Raw genomic sequence first — 19,559 nt, 5'->3', positions numbered from 1 at the left:
TAAATTTTCTTAAAATTTACTACTTATAGTAAATTTTCTTAAAATTTACTACTTATAGTAAATTTTCTTGAAATTTACTTTTTATAGTAAATTTTCTTGAAATTTACTATTTTTAGTAAATATTTTCTTAAAATTTACTTTGTATAGAAAATTTTCTGAAAAACTTACTATTTATAGAAAATTTTCTTAAAATGTACTATTTATAGAAAATTTCTCAAATTGTACTATTTATAGTAAATCTTCTCAAAAAGTAATATTTACAGGGCGAGATGGAAAAACTGCAACCAACTTCAGACTGCTGTCATTTCTAAGCCACTCGTCCGACAGCTGTTAAAATTATTCCAGTGATAGCGTATTATATTTTTTACAAGCGTAAAAAAGCTATTTGGTAAGTATTCTCCGGAAAAAAAGTTATTCGTGATAGAGTTCAAGCGTGATAGTGAGATTTCTTTATATTTGGCTGGAAAACCACAAGTGGCTATCGTTAGAGCACTCCAGCATTCAAATGTGAATAAATCTTTTGTGTCTCGTACCGTTACCGTGATATTGGTAGCATAGCCCTACGTCAAGGAAGTGGACGAAAGAATACAGCAACATCAGCAGAAATGGTTCGAAAAGTAAAGAAGCGACTGGATCGAAAACCGCCTCTCAGTGGCCGAAAAATGGTTCGTGAGCTGAACATACCGCAATATTCGATTCGACAAATATTGAAATATGAGGTCTGAGTAAAGCCATTGAAATTACAAAAAGTGCAAGAACTTACACCAAAACAGAAAGAAAATAGACTCAAAAGAGTAAGAAAGAGAAAGCGCCACCCAAAAATGGTTACAAAATGAGTTTCCTCGCTTCATTTCCAGCGCACAATGGCCGGCAAAATCTCCGGATACCAATCCGTTGGACTATTGTGTCTGGAGTATTTTGGAAAGCAAGATTGGCACTAAAAAATACCAAAGGGTCGATAACCTCAAGCAAGCGCTTCGCCGGGAATGGGCCAAAATACCGCAGAGCAACATTCGGGCAGCGTGTGACGTGTGGTTTCATTGGCCGTTTGAAGACCATAATTCGTGCCAAAGATGACCAATTCGAACAAATCTAAATTTATTCTAAAATTTGATGCCATTTCCGAATTTTTTTGTTTTATTTTAATAAAATTAAAAAAAAAAATTGTAAAAATTGTGCTTTTGACTTTATTGCTGTTCTTTTATCTCACCCTGTATATAAAGATTTTCTCCAAATTCACTATTTATAGTGAATATTTTGAAAATTTACTACTTATGGTAAGCTTCTTCAAAATGTTTCTATTTATAGTGAATTTTCTCAAAATTTACTATTTATAGCGAATTTTTTCAATATTTACTATTTATAGTAAATTTCCATAAAATGTACTATTTGTAGAAAAATTCTATAAAATGTACTCTTAATAGTGAATTTTCACAATATTTACTATTTATTGTGAATTTTCTTAAAACTTACTTTTTTTTAAAAATTTACTATTTATAGTCAATTTTAGAAAAATGTACAATTTATAGTCAATTTTCATTAAATTAAATTTTATAAAAATTTATTACCGAATTAAAAATTTATGAAAAAAAATTTTTTTTTTGACAATGTGCAACCCACTGTACATATATATGTGTGTGTATTAAAGTGTATTTTCTTCTTTATGTTAATTTTCCAAGAAAATGTATTTTTTAATTTACCAAATTAAAAAAAAAAATAATTTCAAATCTTATTAACTTCTTTTCGTTTTCAATAAAATCCATCTTTTGAGTTCCAAAAACTTTCAATTCGTTTGTTTGTCTAGCATCCATTCCAATTTTTAATTTATGAACGTTTATTAAACGTTACTACATTGCGCGGTTTGCAACTGCCATCATCACATCATGTGCTGTTACTTTATTAGTATTATTATTATTACTCTTTGTTTTGTTTATATAAATATCATAATTATGTAATTTAAAAATCGGTAATCGAAAGAAAAAGAAGAACTGAAATTATAATCTCTAATTGTGTTTTGTTTTCATTAGAACTTCCATCATCGTTTTTTGTTAAGAGGTTATGTACTTTATTTTGTTGTTGTTTTCTTGTTTGTCTTCATATTTTTGTTCGTTTTCTTTGTTTTTTTTTTTGTTCATAACTGCAAATTTGTTTATTTTTTCGTTTTTCGTCGCTTTGCAGTTGGCTGCGGAAAATTCTATTTGTTTGGCAACTCAGGTGGGCAGTCAGGCTGGTTGGAGGGATGGGCAGCACGGAATGCTGGATTACTCTCCAATTCACGATCGATGCGCAAGATGATCGGGTAGGGACGCAAATCAACATGGAATCTGTAAAGAAAGAAGGAATGTGAAAATTAATATTAAAATGATAAATTATACAAGGTTATAAGGTAGATATTTTAATTTCATTGCAACTGAAAAACAAAAATCTGTCGATCAAACAAAAAAATAATGAGTTTCGTAATCTCTTGTTAAGAGTCGTAAAGAAATTAAATACAAAATTTTTATGTGGATATATCTATCGAAAATCTCAATCTCATAATCAACCAGTAAAGAAAGTCCTAAAGTCGGGCGGGGCCGACTTTATGATACCCTACACCACTTTGCTAATTTAGTAGAGCTCCACATAACAATTAAAACTTTTTATGAGAGAATTTAAGTTCAAAGGGCTAAATATGCCGAAGCATTTGTATTTTTCAGATTCGGACTTGTATTGCCCTTTGGTGCAAAATTAACTTGAAATCAGATAAATATGGGAGCTATATTCAAATCTGAACTGGTCTCGATAAAATTTGGCAAATATATTTCTGAGCTGTATTTGATATATTTCCCTGAATATCGTTGTTACGGCGTGCATATTACGGCTGTGGGTAACAAATACAACAAATCGGATGAACAATATATATGGGAGCTATAGCTATATCTGAACCTATTTTCACCAAATTTGGTATGCTAGCTTCTAGACTCAAATCGGTCGCATGTGCCAAATTCCATCCCATTTGGGCAAATATTATACGTTTGGTGTACAATAAAAGGTAAATCGGACGAAGTTATATATGGGTGCTATATACAAATCTGAACCGATCTCGATAAAATTTAGCAAAAGGTATTTCTGATTTGCATTTGATATATTTCCCCAAATATTGTTGTTGCAGAGTGCATATTACGGCTGCGGAGGACAAAAATAACAAATCGGTTGAACAATATATATGGGAGCTATAGCTATATCTGAACCGATTTCGATTAAATTTGGCATACTTATTTTCAGGTCCAATCTGATCGTACGTGCAAAATTCCATACTATTCGGGCTGATATTACACGTTTGGCGCACAATAAAAGGCAAATCGGACGAAGATATATATAGGAGCTATATCTAAATTTTGACCGATTATCTCCAATTTCAATAGGGTTCGTCCTTGGGCCAAACAAATGTTGTTTAGAAATATTCATCTCAATCGGATAATAAATGCGACCTGCATTTTGTTCGCAAGAATACATGCGTCTGTACGGACGGTCGGAAGGACGGGCTGACATGCAACTCAGAAAGTGAATCTATGGAGATCCTCAAATCGTTATATGTGCTCTATAGGATAGCGTATACCTAAATATTCAATGTAACCCATAAATAACTACAAATACCAAATTTTTGGACAAATCCGTGGTAAAATGTGGCAAAAATCATTAAAACACCGAATATCAATGGGTATCGTTTTATGGGGGCTATACAAAAACGTGGACCTATATGTTTCGCCACCGAAACTAGAACCCTAATCAGGTCAGCATAAAATTCTATGTCCGTCCGTCTAACCGTCTGTGGAAATCACTCTAGCTTCCGAACGAAATGAAGTAGGTGGATAAAATTTTACTCAAATGTATATTATGTCTGCAGGACTTCTGGTATTGAAAATGGGCTATGTAGGTCCAAGTTTTGGTGTAGGCCCCATAGAATGATACCTCACTATTTTTGGCATTTTGGTGATTTAAGCGACATAATTCCTGTGAAATTTTTCTAATTTGGTATTTGAAATTCGTAATGGAGACTGCAGCCTAAGACAGAAAATTGTCTGTGCAGATCCACGTTTTGGTATAGGCCCCATATAACGATACCTCCCGATATTCAACATTATTCACCGGAATCGTTTCAAATTTGGTGTTTGAAATTCTTATTGGATACTAAGGCCTGTGACAGAAAATTGTCTGTGCAGATCCACGTTTTGGTATAGGCCCCATATAATGATACCTCCCAATAATCGGTATTTTGACTTTAGCAACATTTTAAGTTTCGCATTTGAATATTGTAGGGCTTATGACAAAAGTTGTCTATGTAGGTCCACGTTGTCGTATACATACGGCTACATTCGGTATTTTTAAGATTTTAACTGAATTTTTTGAAAATTGCCAATTTCATTCGTAATGGTGGAGGGTATTCAAAGTTTGTCCCGGCTAAACGTAAAGCTTTTTTACTTGTTTTTTTTTAAAAATTTGGCATATAACAATCCGACTGCATTAGATTTAGCATGAATATTGCAAAAACTCGATCCAAAACGTTTGATAACGATTTTGTCTATATATCTGATCTACAACCAATATTTCGATGTGAAACATTTTTTAAATCCCCTTATGGCCACTCATATGGGGTTCATTTTAGATCTGAACCGATTTTCACCAAATTTGGTATTGGATATGTATCGGAGCCGAGTTCCACAAAATGGAAACGTATGTTTCCATTTGGGTTGATATTGTCCATTATTTGCACAATAAACCTGAAATCGGATAAAATATATATATCGGAGCTATATCCAAATTTTAGCAGATCTCGATAAAATTTGCAAAGGTATTTCCGAACTCTATAAGATATCTGATACCAAATATCATTGTTGTCGATTGCATATTACGAATGTGAGGGACTTAAACACTAAATCGGATGACTGACATGCATAAATCGAATCAGAAAGTGATTCTCTAAAGATCATCAAAAGTAACGGGTCTATCTCGCTTCTTTTTCCCTGTTACAAACCTTACCACTACATGGTGTAGAAAAAATAATCGTTTGCATATTTACCTGCGAGCATTGAAAACCTGTGGCACCAAACAGCAGTCGGCCATTGAAATTTCATCGCCAACACAGTACTTGCCAGCCGAGGTGGAGAGAACTTTTTCAACGGCACGGAAACCACGGGTGATCCAATGTTGGGCCCATTCCTTTTTCTTCTCTTCGCCGACATGGATTAAAACAATCAAATTCTGCAAAGGCTGGATGCCGGAGCAGATAATTTCACAGATTTCACGGACTTTGGCACGTTTATGGACATCTTGTGGCAGTAGGGGACGTTGGGGGCGAGTCTCTTCCAAATAATGCATTATGGCCAGGGATTCAATTAAAGTGTGACCATCTGCAAGAAAATTCAAATATTAATTTAATAATTTTTAAATAAAAATAATTTGTTTAATATTTACCAATCTGCAATGCTGGCACTTGTTCCATGGGATTCACCTCACGATATTCATTGCAGTGCTGTTCACCACCCGATTTGATCAAACTGATGGGTTTGATGTCATATGGAATCTCCTTGAGGTTGAGAGCTATGCGCACACGCCATGAGCAGGAGCTGCGCCAATACGAATACAGTATTGGCTTTAGATCGTCACCGGATGGAGCAGAAGACGAGGAAGAAGAAGAAAGAGCGGTATTAGTTGTGGACATGTTGAAAGTGTTTTTATGACTAAATGAATTTTTTTTGTTCGCTGTGAACTTGTTTCTGGTTCGGAGCACACCTCCCAACTGAGTTCTGAATAATCTATTCGCCAAGAGTCGCATGTTGATCTTTTCTTGTTTTTTATTTTTAATTTTTTATTTTCCAAAACAGATCAAATGCAGAAGTCCAGCAGCTTTGTGGCCGCGTGTATCTGGGTAATTTATTCAAAGAAAACAATTTCTGGATCCGGATTTTCAAGTCTAATGACTCTGTTTACGATTTAACATTAATGTATGCAGATGATGTTGTGTTCTATGCCAGTCTATACAGGTGGTGATTGGCCGGCCTATGGATCTGAGGTATCTCTGTCTTTTTTTATTAAAAAGCAATATTTAAATTAAAAATAAATTAGAATAGAAATCTGTAGCTGGAAAGATGCCGCCCTTCCCAGTTGCTTCTAAATATGTTGGACTCCAGATGTTGCCTTATTGAAGGTTTGTTATCAGCGAAACTCGTTTGTTATTTAAAGATACAACAACAACAAGAAAAAAGATAGTGTTTTTGTAAGCACCAAGTATGATAGCGCACCGAATGCATTTCCAAAAGAGAAACAACATTTAAATAGTGAAAAAAAGTGGTGGCCAAATCGAACTGGGAATACTCTATATGGTTATCCAGCTATACCTATGTAAATCATGAATGAGGTACTATCTCATAGATAATATAAAGAAGAGATAACAACACAGATAAGATAACTTACAAGACTTTTAGTTTAATTGAAAGAAAGTTTCTTTGCTCTATGATGCCCTTCGGTACAAAATATTATTATATTTATACCCTCCAACATACTATGGAGGGTATATTAACATTGTCATTCCATTTTGTAACTCCTCAAAATACTCACGTCTGACCCAAAAAAAAGTATATATATTCTTAATCAGTCGATGTCAGTTTCTCTGTCTGTAATCACGCCATTTTTGGAAAGAATCAAGGTGGAAAACCAAAATGTTGTGTACAGGCAGGTTAAGTTCGTAAATTGGTCATGGCGGTCCACGTTTTCATATTAATATTCAAACCTGAAGTCGTAATAGATACAACAGCCCATGGCAAAAAAAAATCGCATATGCTGATTTATGTCTTCGTATAGCCCCCATATAATATTTCAGCGACTTTTTTTCTATTTTTTTCAAATTTCGTATTTAAAGTTCGTAATTGATAATTTAACCTATGACAGAAAATTGCAGGCGCTCGTCTTCGTATGGCCTCCACAAAACGGTTTTCATATAAACGATATTGTTCGACGATTTGTTTTTTAAAATGTTCAAGTTCCTTCCAAATGATGGAGGGAATTAAAAGTGCGGCCCGGCAGAACTTAAGTGCTTTTTATGCCCTACACCACATAGTGGCAAGGGTATTATGTATTTGTGCATTTGCTTGTAACATGGAGAAGGAAGCGAGATAGACCCATAGTTACTTCTGAGGATATTCATAGAATCACTTTCTGAGTCGATTTATTCAAGTCAGTCCGTCCGTCCGTCCGTCCATGTATTCTTGTGAACAAAATGGAGGTCGCATTTATTATCCGATTGAGATAAAATTTTTCAAACAACATTTTTTGGCCCAAGGACGAACTCTATTAAAATTGGTGATAATGGGATCCGATTTAGATATAGCTCCCATATATATTCAACCGACTTCGAGTTAATTCTGCACCAAATGGCCAATATCCGTCCAAAAGTCCTGGATTTTGGTACATCCGGCCGAATTCAATTGAGAATCAGTCAAGAATCAAGGTTCAGATATGGCTATAGCTTCCATATATATGTTTCATCCGATTTGTTGTTTAAGTCCCCCACATCCATACTACGCATTCGATAATAATTATATTTGGTACCAGATATCAAATACAGCCCAGAAATATCTCTGCCAAATTTTATCAAGATCGGTTCAGATTTGGGTATAACTCCCATTTATATCTTCAACCGATTTCGTGTTAATTGTTCATCAAATGGCCAATATCCGTCCAAAAGTCCTGGATTTCGGTACATCCGGCCGAATTCAGTTGAGAATCAAGTATGTCAAATTTGGTGAAAATCGGTTCAGATATGGATATAGCTTTCATATATATATTTTATCCGATTTGGTGTTTAAGTCCCTCACATTCGTACTATGCATTCGATAATAATTATATTTGGTACCAGATATCAGATACAGACCAAAAATATCTCTGCCAAATTTTATCAAGATCGGTTCAGATTTGGGCATAACTCCCATTTATATCTTCAACCGATTTCATGTTAATTGTGCATCAAATGGTCAATATCTGTCCAAAAATCCCGAATTTTGGTACATCCGACCGAATTCAGTCTAGAAACAAGTACATCGAATTTGGAAAAAATCGGTTCAGATGTAGCTATGCATTCGACAACAATGATATTTGGTACCAGATATCTTATAGAGCTCGGAAATACATCTCCTAAATTTTATCAAGATCGCTTCAGATTTGGATATAGGTCTCATATATACCCTTAATCCGATTTCATGTTTATTGTGCAAATAATGGCTAATATCAGTCAAAATGAAGTGAATTTCGGGACGTACGTGCAACTCAGCCCCGATATATATGTTTCATATCAAACTATAACTGCTCCTTATCCAAATATTGATAGGTGATATGATTTACTCGAAATAAATTCTTTTCTTACGGGATCTCTAGTAAATATGCATAGTGGTGTAGGGTATCATATAGTCGGCCGGCCTTTTCTTTACCGTGTTTTATGTAATTTTTTACAATATTTTTTTGTTTCCTTTAAGAGAGCTATACGATGTATATATATATATCTATATATATATTTGAAAATATGCTAGAAACATATGTTAAGAAGTTTTTGAGTCTACAAATTATAAACAACCAAACATACCAATATATTCCTCTTTTATAGATAGAGAATCCTAAGTTACTTCCAATCATTGGTTAGTTGTATCGCTCTTACTATCTTGTATTTCTTGTTGTCACAAACAATTCACTTGATTTTCAATGCCGATCATCTTCACTATAGTATCTATCATGTGATTTTCTTGTTTGTTTACACATTACTAATTTTATATTCCCTTTTGACCACATATTCTTAATTTATGGATATTTTTGTTGTCCAGTATCAGCTGTTTCTTCATATCTCACATTCCGCTTTAGTCTCATTTTTACGAACGCCCTAAAATATGTGAACGTTTTACTTGTCTCTGAATGTTAAGATTTGTCTTGTACTGGAATGAATTTAGAAATGATTGGATAACTTAGAATCGGGAGCGGACTTGGGGACCCATATATGAATAAATATTTCTTATTTAAAAAAATAAAATCTTATATATGGAATATTTTTGCGTTATTAAGAATATACACATGACGAAACGCTAGAAAAATACAATACTTTAATTTAGAAATCATATACGAATATACGAAAAGTACTCAATTTGGTATTAGTACAGGAATAGAGATTGATTTATGGTTATGGCAATAGGGTGTTTTCGAAATTTATATTTAACCTTCTCGTTTTGGGAGCAACCCAAAACACACAAATTGTCCATGGCCATCTTTGAAACACCTTTTTCTGAAATCAAAATAAACTTTGGGCCAAATCCGTTTCGGGTCTTTTGGAGTCGGCCTAGTGGTGACCGCCCGTCCTTCCGTCTGCCTGGCTGGTGCGCACAATAACTCTCGAATGAAGTATCCGATTTGATTCAAACTTGATACATCATAACATTATTGTCAAAACTTAGATCGCGTTCGGAGATGGGCAATATCTGTCCACTCGTTCTGCTACCTCTCCTATTAAAGGATCAACATTTTCAATGACCCCGAAGTTCATAAAACGCGAAATGAGCATTCGCTTATTTTTAAACTTGGCACATCGCAATATTTCTATCAGCATGAGAATAGGAGTGACGATGGAATAGGTCGAACCACTACATTTGGTACCTCTCTGAGCCATATTGCTAGAGAGGGTATATATCATTTGATACGGTCAAAACGTGCCTAGTCGAAATAACGATTTTAACCCTATGTCTCTTTGGACCAAATCCGTTTCTGGACATTTGTATTCGATCTAGCGATGTCCGGCTGTCGCACTCGATAACTCTCGAAGGGAGCATCCGATTTGGTCCAAAATTGGTACATCGTAATATTTTGGTCAAACTTAGATCGAGTCGGTCCACCTCTTCTGGTATCTCCCCCACAGAATGTCAAAATTTTCAAAAAATATATTTTCTGCGCAGAAAGAGATTTTGCTCCAACTTTGCAAGTCCTAGTATTTGCGTCAGAGCTAGGTCAGGTGCGAAAATGAAATATATCAGTCCACTATATCATGTACCTCCCCCACAATGGGTCAAAATTCTGAATAATTACAACTCTTATAAAATGTGATGTAAGAGTCCGATTGCCTTCAAATTTCACACATCCCAATAGTTTTATTAACCCGAGGTCTGATGCTAAGATGGAATATATCGGTCCACTCCTTCAGGTACCTCCCCCACGACAGGTCGAATTTTTCAAAAAATATATTTTCTGCAAAGAAAGACACACGATAATCCGATTTTGCTCCAACTTTGCAAATCCTAATATTTGCGTCAGTGCGAGTTCAGGTTCGAAAATTACAATTACCTCTCCCATAAAGGTCACAATTTTGAATAATTACAATTCTTATAAAATGTGGTGTAAGAGTCCGATTATCTTCAAATTTCACACAACCAAAAATTAATATTAACCCAAGGTGGAATATATCGGTCTACTCCTTCCGATACCTCACGTACACAAGGTCGAAATTAAAAAAAAAAAATATTTTCTGCACAGAAAATAATCCGATTTTGTTCCCTCTTTGCAAATCCTAATATTTGCCTCAGTTCAGGTCAGGTGCGAAAATTGACAATATCGGTCCACTCCATTAAGTACCTCCCCACCAATAAGATGGAATATATCGGTCCACTGCTTCTGGTACCCACAAGGAGTCAAAAAAATTAATATCCATGAAACTCATAAAGCGCGAAATTAACATCTGATTTCATTCAAAGGATCAAGGATTTGAATAACCAAAACGATCATAAGATTTGAGATAAGCATCCGGTTATCTTCATATTTCACACATCGCATTATTTCTACTAACACAAGATCTACTTTGAAGATAGAATATATCGGTCTACGCCTTGTGGTACTTCCCCACTAAGGGTTAACATTTTGAATATCCATGAAGCTCATTAAACGTGAAATTAACATCCGATTCCATTCAGACTTGTGGCATCTCAATATTTCCGTAAACACAAGATCTGTTATAAAGATGTTAGAGATCGGGCCATTTCTTCTGGTACCTTTCCCACAAAGGGTAAAAGTTTTGAATATCAACGAAGCTCATAAAAAGTGAAATTAACATCCGCTTTCATTCAGACTTGGTACATCTCAATATTTCTATTCTTCTGGTACCTCCCCTAAAAAGGGTCAACATTTTGAATAACCACAACGATCATAGAATCCGAATGATATTTTTTTAAATAACGCTAAATCTGCTGTGAAAATGAGATATAACGGCGTTCTCCTTCTAGTACTTTCAGAGTTCAACATTTTGAAAAAGTAAACGCTCATACACCGCGAAATAAGCATCCGACTTTCTTCAAATTTCACACAACCAAACAAGATATATGGGAGCTATAGCTATATCTGAACCGATTTCGATCAAATTTGGCATACTTATTTTCAGGCTTAATTTGGTTGTATGTACAAAATTCCATACTATTCGGGCTGATATTACACGTTTGGTGCACAATAAAAGGCAAATCGGACGAAGATATATATGGGAGCGATTATCTTCAATTTCAATAGGGTTCGTCCTTGGGCCAAACAAATGTTGTTTGGAAAATTTCATCTCAATCGGATAATAAATGTGACCTGCATTTTGTTCACAAGAATACATGGACAAACGGACGGACGGACAGACGGACTGACATGCATAAATCAACTCAGAAAGTGATTCTATGCAGATTATCAAAAGGAACTATGGGTCCATCTCGTTTCCTTTTGCCTGTTTACAAACAAATGCACAAAGACATAATACTCTGACCACCTTGTGGTGTAGGGTATAAAAAAAACTATATTTCGCCGGTTGAACGTACCAAGAAGAGAATATATCTATACCCGAAAAAGGTATTATCACAAATTGTGTATTTTGGAAAGGTAAGAGTGTCAGCAATAATATGGCGTCATAATGGACCCTTTTTCGACTTTTCGAGGTCCAAAAAATCAATAATATGTGACCACTTGTTGGGTAGGTATTTTCATAAGCTTTCAAACGATACCTATAATGTCATATGGCTGAGGGTATAAAAAGCGGACAATAGCTAAGAGTGTACATCCGACGGCAAAAGCGACTGGCCGTGCATTTTTTTTTTCAATATCACTTAAAGTTAAAGTTGTAGTATTAACACTCTCCTTTACAGCTAATTTTCCTTTAAATAAGTAAAAAAGCAATAAGTTCGGCCGGGCCGAACTTTGAATACCCTCCACCATTTGGAACGAATTTAAAAAATAAGAATAAAATTTTAAAAAAATAAGAATAAAATCCATCGAAAATTCTGTTAAAATCTCGGAAGGTGCCGATATATGGGGGATAAACGTTATTGTGGACCTATATAGACAAATATATGTCTAGGGATAAATTAATCACAAATAATTCCTTGCATAGAATTTAAGACAATCCCGTTTAAAAATGTGGCCAAAATCTTCCAAAATACCGAATATCATGGACCTATATAGAGAACTCCCTGTAAGGGGATAAAATGTTCACAAAGAACCCCTTGTGTAGAATTTCAGACAACTCCGTTGAAAAATGTGGCTAAAATCATCAAAATACCGAATATCGGGGGGACACTGGTGTATGTGGAACATATGATATCGTGGACCTATCCTTTAATGAATAAAGTACTCACAAGGAACTCGTTGTGCGGATTTTCAGACCATTCCATTGGAAAATATGGCTAAAATCATCAAAATCCCGAATATCGGGGGGTACCATTATATGGGGGATATACGATATCGTAGACCTATATAGACAATTCTCTTTCAGGGGGTAAAATACCCTCAAAGAACTCGTTGTGTGGATTTTTAAACAATTCCATTAGAAAATGTGGCTAAAATCACCAAAATACAGAAAATCGGGGGTACCGTTATATGGGGGCTATACGATATCGTGGACCTATATAATACCGAATTTCGGGGGGAACCGTTATATGGGGCTATACGATATCGTGGCCCTATGTAGATAATTCTCTGCCAAGAGATAAAGTGCTCTTAGAGAACTGCTTGTGTGGATTTTCATTGAAAAATGTGGCTAAAATCACCAAAATACAGAAAATCGGGGGTACCGTTATATGGGGACTATACCCATGTAGACAATTCTCAGCCAACGGATAAAGTACTCACAAAGAACACGGTGTGTGGATTGTTATACAATTTCATTATAGAATGTGGCTAAAATAATCAAAATACCGAATTTTGGGGGAGTACCGTTATATGGGGGCTATACGATATCGTAGACCGATATAGCCCATCTTCGAACTTGACCTGCCTGCAGACAAAAGAGAGACCTGAGCAAAATTTTAGCTTTCTATCTTAATTCGTTTAGCCTGTAGCGTGATTATAGTAGACGGTCGGACAGGGCTAAATCGTCTTGGAATTTTACGCTGATCAAGAGTATATATACTTTGTTGGGTCTAAAATGATTATTTCGATGAGTTACAAACGGAATGACGAACTTAATATACCCTCCATACTATGTACGGTGGAGGGTATAAAAATCTTACTTCACTCAGACCCTGCCTTATCTAAATAACATGCATATGTTACAACATTCTATTTAGAAAAAGCCCTTCCTTGTCATCCATGAACTGGTCATTGCCCCTGAATAAATTTAACGGTCATGTACCTCAACATGAACCCTAATTCCTATTGCCAATGTTGCATTATTTCAGTTCGTGTTGTTGTTGTTGTTAGGTTGCAAAAATGTGCAAGATGACAATTGTTCTTAAAGCCGATATACATAGTACATATCTACATAACTTTAAATTTGCCAGAACAGAGTGGTTACCATATCAAACAGAACACAATCACTCATTCGCACATATTTACAATAGATAGACAAACAATAAAGGACAGCAACTTTACCCAGGAGAATAAATTATCCCGTAAACAACATTGAAAAACAAATGTTTGACGAGCCTACAAAAACAATATCTATAAAATTCGCTTGGCAACAAAGCAAAGAAAATTCCCCCCACCAACAAATTAAAGAGTCAATTTCCCACAGAGGTTATTGAACCACTCTCCTCTTTGGTACCACGTATCATTTGTGCAGGCATTGTGCCGTGCCGTGTTTCTGTTATCCTGTTAAAGTCCCTCTTAAAGTATGTCGCTTTCCAAGGTCGGGTCATCGAACCTACATCAAGGCAAAACAGCGAAAGCAAAGACACATCGACAAGAAAAAACCCGAATGCAAAACAAACAAATGAGAAAAAAAGTGACACAAAAGGGGGCTTGTAAAAAAGGAAGAATTATTACATTTCACAATTTGCCAGCTAGCTGCAAAGTTCAGAGTCTTTTTTTTTGGTTTGGTTTGTTGAGTCAACGTAACATTCAAGGACATTTCATCGAGCAAGCAACCAGGCAACGATTATTTGCTCAAACAGAGGAACCAACCATTTCAACGAACACGGAAGTCTATTCACAGCTGGAATTGAGAAAATTTGTATTTTTTTCAAAGAGAAACAATCACAACAACAACCACTCACTCACTCTCACCCTGCGGTGCATTTCTATGCGGGTTGAAGTGATGTGTATTCCCTAGAATCAACCAAGGACATTGGGCAACAACAAAACCAGCAAGGATATATATTTACGTGAGTTATGTTCATCAGTTTTTGCGAGGAGGCTATTCTGAGTCAAAGGATGAGTGAGCTTTGTTGGAAAAGCTCATATTTCGACCAGCTGGAACGGGGGGTGAGTAGCAGTTTGAGAGTTAGAGAATGAGGGTTGGAGGTGAGAGCGGAGAGCGGAGAGAGTTATGTAGGTTTAGATTAGGAGAAAGGTGGATGTTGAAAAGAGGATAATTGAGATTAAAAAAGCCGGTATGAGTTTAATGGTGTACTAATGTCGAATAGGCCACTTAAAATGTGGGGAAGTAAATGGGATTTTTTTTAAGGAAGAAAAATTATGTGGGACTAGAAGAGCCCGAATTATAGCAATATACCTCAAAGATAATTTTTCAAAAGAAAATAATAAGAAAATAAAAATAATATCAAATTTTAGAATATGTTTAGATTTGTTCGAATTGGTCACCTTTGGTCACAAAGTTGGCCTTCAAACGGCCAACCGTCACACGCTGCCCAAATGTTGCTCTGCAGTATTTTGGACCATACGCTACCAGTATCACGGTAACGAGCGATGGTACGAGACACAAAAGATTTATTCACATTTAAATGCTGGATTGCTCTAACGATAGCAACTTGTGGTTTTCCAGCCAAATATAAAGAAATCACACCATCACGAATAACTTTTTTTCTGGAAAATTCTCACCAAAATGCATTTGTACGCTTATAAATAATATAATGAGCTGTCAGTGGAATAATTTTAACAGTTGTCGGACGAGTGGCTTAAAAATGAAAGCAGTCTGAAGTTGGTTGCAGATTTTTCATCTCACCCTGTATTCCAATACATGGAAAGGTTTATGAAATCAGAGGAGGTTTGACATGGACTTTTACAATTGAAGAATCAAACATTCAAATAAGCCATCGAATAAATCGACTGTGCTCTATCTCCCCCATAAAGGTTTAAAATTTTGAAAAATTATAAATTTTATAAAATGCGAAGTAGAAGTCTGATTATCTTCGAAATTCTAACATCCAAATATTTCTCTGAACATTAAATCTGATGTGAATATGGAAAACATCGGCCCACTCCCACTGGTACCATGATTCAATATTTCCAAAAGAAATAAATATAAAAAGTGGAGGACTTGGCCGATATTGCCTAAACCTGTCACGTCGCAATTTTTATATCATACTTATGTATACCTATTTGGATTGATGTGCCAAAGTGTTTTTGAAAATTCGAACTTTAACGTTACGAATACCAATGATCCCATTTGATAGGGCTACGAACTTGAAATTTCGTTTGGGAATCAAGGTTGGAAGTAAGTTTGATACGTGAAGGTGGTTCTGGAAATGTGTACTAAGTGTGCGAACTATATTAAATGACACTAAATTTAGAACGGATGAAACTGCAATTTTTATACCCTCCACCATTCTATGGAGGGTATCTTAACATTGTCATTACGTTTGTAACTCCTCGAAATATTTATAATAGACCCTACAAAGTATATATCTTCTGGATCGGTGTAAAATTCTAAGACGATCCGGTCCGTATATCCGCCTGGCCGTCTGTCTGCCTGTCCGCCTGTCTGTCTCTTGTAATCACGCTATCTATCGAACGAATTGAGATAGAAGAGAAAGTTTGCATACATACATAGTTTACCAGTAGGCAGGTTAAGTTCGTAAATGGGCCATGTCGGTACACGTTTTCGCATAGCCCCCATATAACGGTAACTCCCAATATTCGGTATTTTAATAAATTTAGAAACATTATTTACCGAAATCCCTTCAAATTTCGTATTGGAAGATCTTACTGAGTACTACAACCTATGGCAAAAACACTTCGTATGTACGCCTACGTCTTCGTTTAGTCTCCATATGATGGTACCTCCCGATAATCGGCATTTTGATGATTTCGGCAGCATTATTCACCGGAATTGTAACAGATTTCGTATTGGAATATTTTGATGGGTACTACAACCTATGACACAAATTTTTGTATGCAGGTCTACGTCTACGTATACCCCCCATATAACGGTATCTCCTGATATTCGATATTTTAATGATTTTAGCGACATTATTTATTGGAACTATTTCAAATTTCGTATATGAAGTTCGTAACGGGTACTACAGCATGTGACAAAATATTTCGTAAGCAGGTCCTCGTATAGTCCCCATATAACGGTTTCCTATTAAGTGGTAGTTTCGGTTTTTTTTTTTTTGAAAATTTTGAAGTTCCTTCCAAATGGTGGACGGTATAAAAAGGTCGGCCCGACCGAACTTAACTTTTTTTTTAAAGTTCGAGCTTTTGAGGGGATGTACCAGAAGAAATGATTCGATCTCTATTATCTTATTAATTAGGCGTTTTGTGGCCTTTATGGATATTGAAAATGTAGACCCTTTGTGGGGAGGTACGAGAAGGAGTACACCGATATATTCCATCTTCACCGTGGGTTAATAAAAATATCGTGATATATGTAATTTGAGAAGAACCTTATGCTTGTTTTCGGATTTTATGATCGTTTTGGTTATTTAAAACTTTGAACCTTTGTGGGAACGGTTCCAGGAGGAATGTTCCGATATCCACCCTCTTTATAACAGATCTTGTGTTGAATCGAATGTTAATTTCGACTTTTATGAGCTTCATGGATATTTAAAATGTTGACCCTTTGTGTGGGAGGTACCACAGGGGATGGACCGATATATTCCATCTTCACACAAGACCTTCGGTTAATAAAAATGTTGTGATCTGTGTAATTTTTAAACAATCGGATACTTACATATATTATGGAATTTTGCACATACAACCAAATTAGGCCTGAAAATAAGTATGCCAAATTTAATCGAAATCGGTTCAGATATAGCTATAGCTCCCATATATATTGTTCGTCCGATTTGTTATTTTTATCCTCCGCAGCCGTAATATGCACTCTGTAACAACGATATTCAGGGAAATATATCAAATACAGCTCATAAATACCTTTGCTAAATTTTATCGAGATCGGTTCAGATTTGGATATAGCTCCCATATATAACTTCGTCCGATTTACATTTTGTTTTGCACCAAACGTCTAATATTTGCCCAAATGGGATGAAATTTGGGACATACGACCGAATTGAGTCTAGAAGCTAGTATGTCAAATTTGGTGAAGATCGGTTCAGATATAGCTATAGCTCCCATCTATATTGTTCATCCGATTTGTTGTATTTGTTACCCACAGCCGTAATATGCACTCCGTAACAACGATATTCAGGGAAATATATCAAATACAGCTCAGAAATATCTTTGCCAAATTTTATCAAGATCGGTCTCGATTTGAATATAGCTCACATATATATCTTTATTCGATTTCACATTAATTGTGCATCAAATGCGCAATACAAGTCCGAATTTAAAAGATACAAATGCTTCGGCATATTTAGTCCTTTGAATTTTAAATTATAATCATAGCGTGTATGATTGAATTCTCCCATAAAAAACCTTTAATTGTTATGCGCAGCTCTACTAAATTAGCAAAGTGGTGTAGGGTATCATAAAGTCGGCCCCGCCCGACTTTAAGACTTTCTTTACTGTTTTTTTTTTTTTTTTTTTTTTTTGAAAATGTCGACCATTTGTAGTTGAGGCACCAGAAAAAGTGGATCAATATTGCCAAACTCCGAACTTGATAATAATATTACGATGTACAAAGTTTGGACAAGATCGGACACTCCCTTCGAGAGTTATCGTGCGCACCAGCCAGCCAGACACAAAAACGGAAGAACATCGCTAGATCGATTCCAAATCTCCTGAAACGGATTTGGTCTAAAGAGACCTAGGGTCTTAAAGAGTTATTTCAATGAGGAGTTATTTCAAGAGTTATTTCAATGAGACTTGTATAGATCTGAAGAAGAAGAGAAGTAAACATCTTAGAAAAAAAAAAAAGTTCAACTCCGTTATCAAAAACATTTTTCAGGCATTGATCTACTACCCGAATACTATCACAAGCACTTGTCATATCCCACAACCCTGGCCACGACCTCAAAATGGTTCCATAGTGTCAGATATAACAAAATTTAGTAGTTAGCAACAATGACATTATTATATTGTTATATTGTCTATAAATAGACTAAAGCCTATATCCGGGATAGAAAACCAAGAAATGATACACTTTGGGTGAAAAGCTCCCATAGTACTCTTCCTTTCCGTTTAATATTCCCACCAGAAAAAGAAAAAAAAAAAACAACAAAAACATATTTGGTAACTCTGGAAATTCGCAAAAAAAAACTAATGTTGAGAGGATGAGTGACAAAATGTATTTGAATTTTATTTTGTCACAAGCATGCGCATTGCCAACGTATTAGATTAGAGTTCAAAGTACAAAGCCAATCAATCCTTGGGGAATAGAACACAAAAAAAAAAAACGAAATCAAGGAAGAAAAAAAAAACCGACATAGCAACTCAAACCATCTGATTCCAGACCATGACCACACACATATAATGACGTTTAGCATTGAAACGAAGGCAAAGGGAGGCTTGTGCTGGCAGAATTAAAGTTCCGGTTTCCGATATGCGGCGATTTGGAAATTCTATATGCCTATATAGAGCACTTACCTTTGCTATGGCGGATAACGACATAGCGTTATGATGATACTTTGAGTAGTTAATTTTGAGGCCGTTTAATGGAACCGTAAACACACAAGAAATACAATTAAAGCCCTGGTTTAGACTTTTCTAGGGGTTAGGCGAACAATTTCACAGATTTTCACGTTGATTTCTCTTTTCTTTTTCTTTATCAAAAAAAGGGCTTGGCGTCTAATTTTTTCTTAGGACTTAAGCCGAAATGTGAATAGTTAGAATAGTTCCACGCCAAGTCAGGCCACGCCGCCACTAATACTACTAAAAAACTCTAAAACGACCACAGCCACGTCGTGTATGACAAACACATAAAACGAAGTGGTTGAAGAAAGGACACACACGCACAC

At 35.6% G+C, this 19,559-nt stretch overlaps 1 protein-coding gene across 2 annotated transcripts; it reads right to left on the bottom strand.

Annotated features, from left to right (window-relative positions):
• Positions 1 to 2,109: 2,109 nt before the first annotated feature.
• LOC101892251 (probable maleylacetoacetate isomerase 2) lies at positions 2,110 to 19,328 on the bottom strand. Of its 2 annotated transcripts, XM_059119024.1 has the most exons (4): positions 19,189 to 19,328; positions 5,455 to 5,632; positions 5,060 to 5,390; positions 2,110 to 2,324 (listed from the first exon to the last, which is right to left on the bottom strand). In XM_059119024.1, exons 1-4 carry the CDS (start codon positions 19,210 to 19,212, stop codon positions 2,195 to 2,197), a joined length of 663 nt encoding a protein of 220 aa, XP_058975007.1. In that variant the 5' UTR covers positions 19,213 to 19,328; the 3' UTR covers positions 2,110 to 2,194. The 2 variants fall into 2 exon arrangements, with proteins under 2 accessions (XP_058975007.1, XP_058975003.1); XM_059119020.1 differs by lacking the exon at positions 19,189 to 19,328 and having other exon boundaries at positions 5,455 to 6,188.
• Between the last annotated feature and the right edge of the window lie 231 nt (positions 19,329 to 19,559).

The sequence above is a fragment of the Musca domestica genome, unplaced genomic scaffold, assembly GCF_030504385.1.
Source record: "Musca domestica strain aabys unplaced genomic scaffold, Musca_domestica.polishedcontigs.V.1.1 1, whole genome shotgun sequence".
Classification (NCBI taxonomy): domain Eukaryota; kingdom Metazoa; phylum Arthropoda; class Insecta; order Diptera; family Muscidae; genus Musca; species Musca domestica.
The sequence above is the reverse complement of the archived record's forward strand: the minus strand, read 5'-3'. Positions and strand labels throughout refer to the sequence as shown.

Excerpts from the sequence above, each read along its gene's own strand:
- LOC101892251 (XM_059119020.1), bottom strand. The coding sequence starts at position 5,815 with ATGCGACTCTTGGCGAATAGATTATTCAGAACTCAGTTGGGAGGTGTG. Across the intron at positions 5,391-5,454 it reads AGTGCCAGCATTGCAGATTG|ATGGTCACACTTTAATTGAA; the intron begins GTAAATATTAAA and ends ATTTTCTTGCAG. Across the intron at positions 2,325-5,059 it reads CAGGTTTTCAATGCTCGCAG|ATTCCATGTTGATTTGCGTC; the intron begins GTAAATATGCAA and ends CTTTCTTTACAG.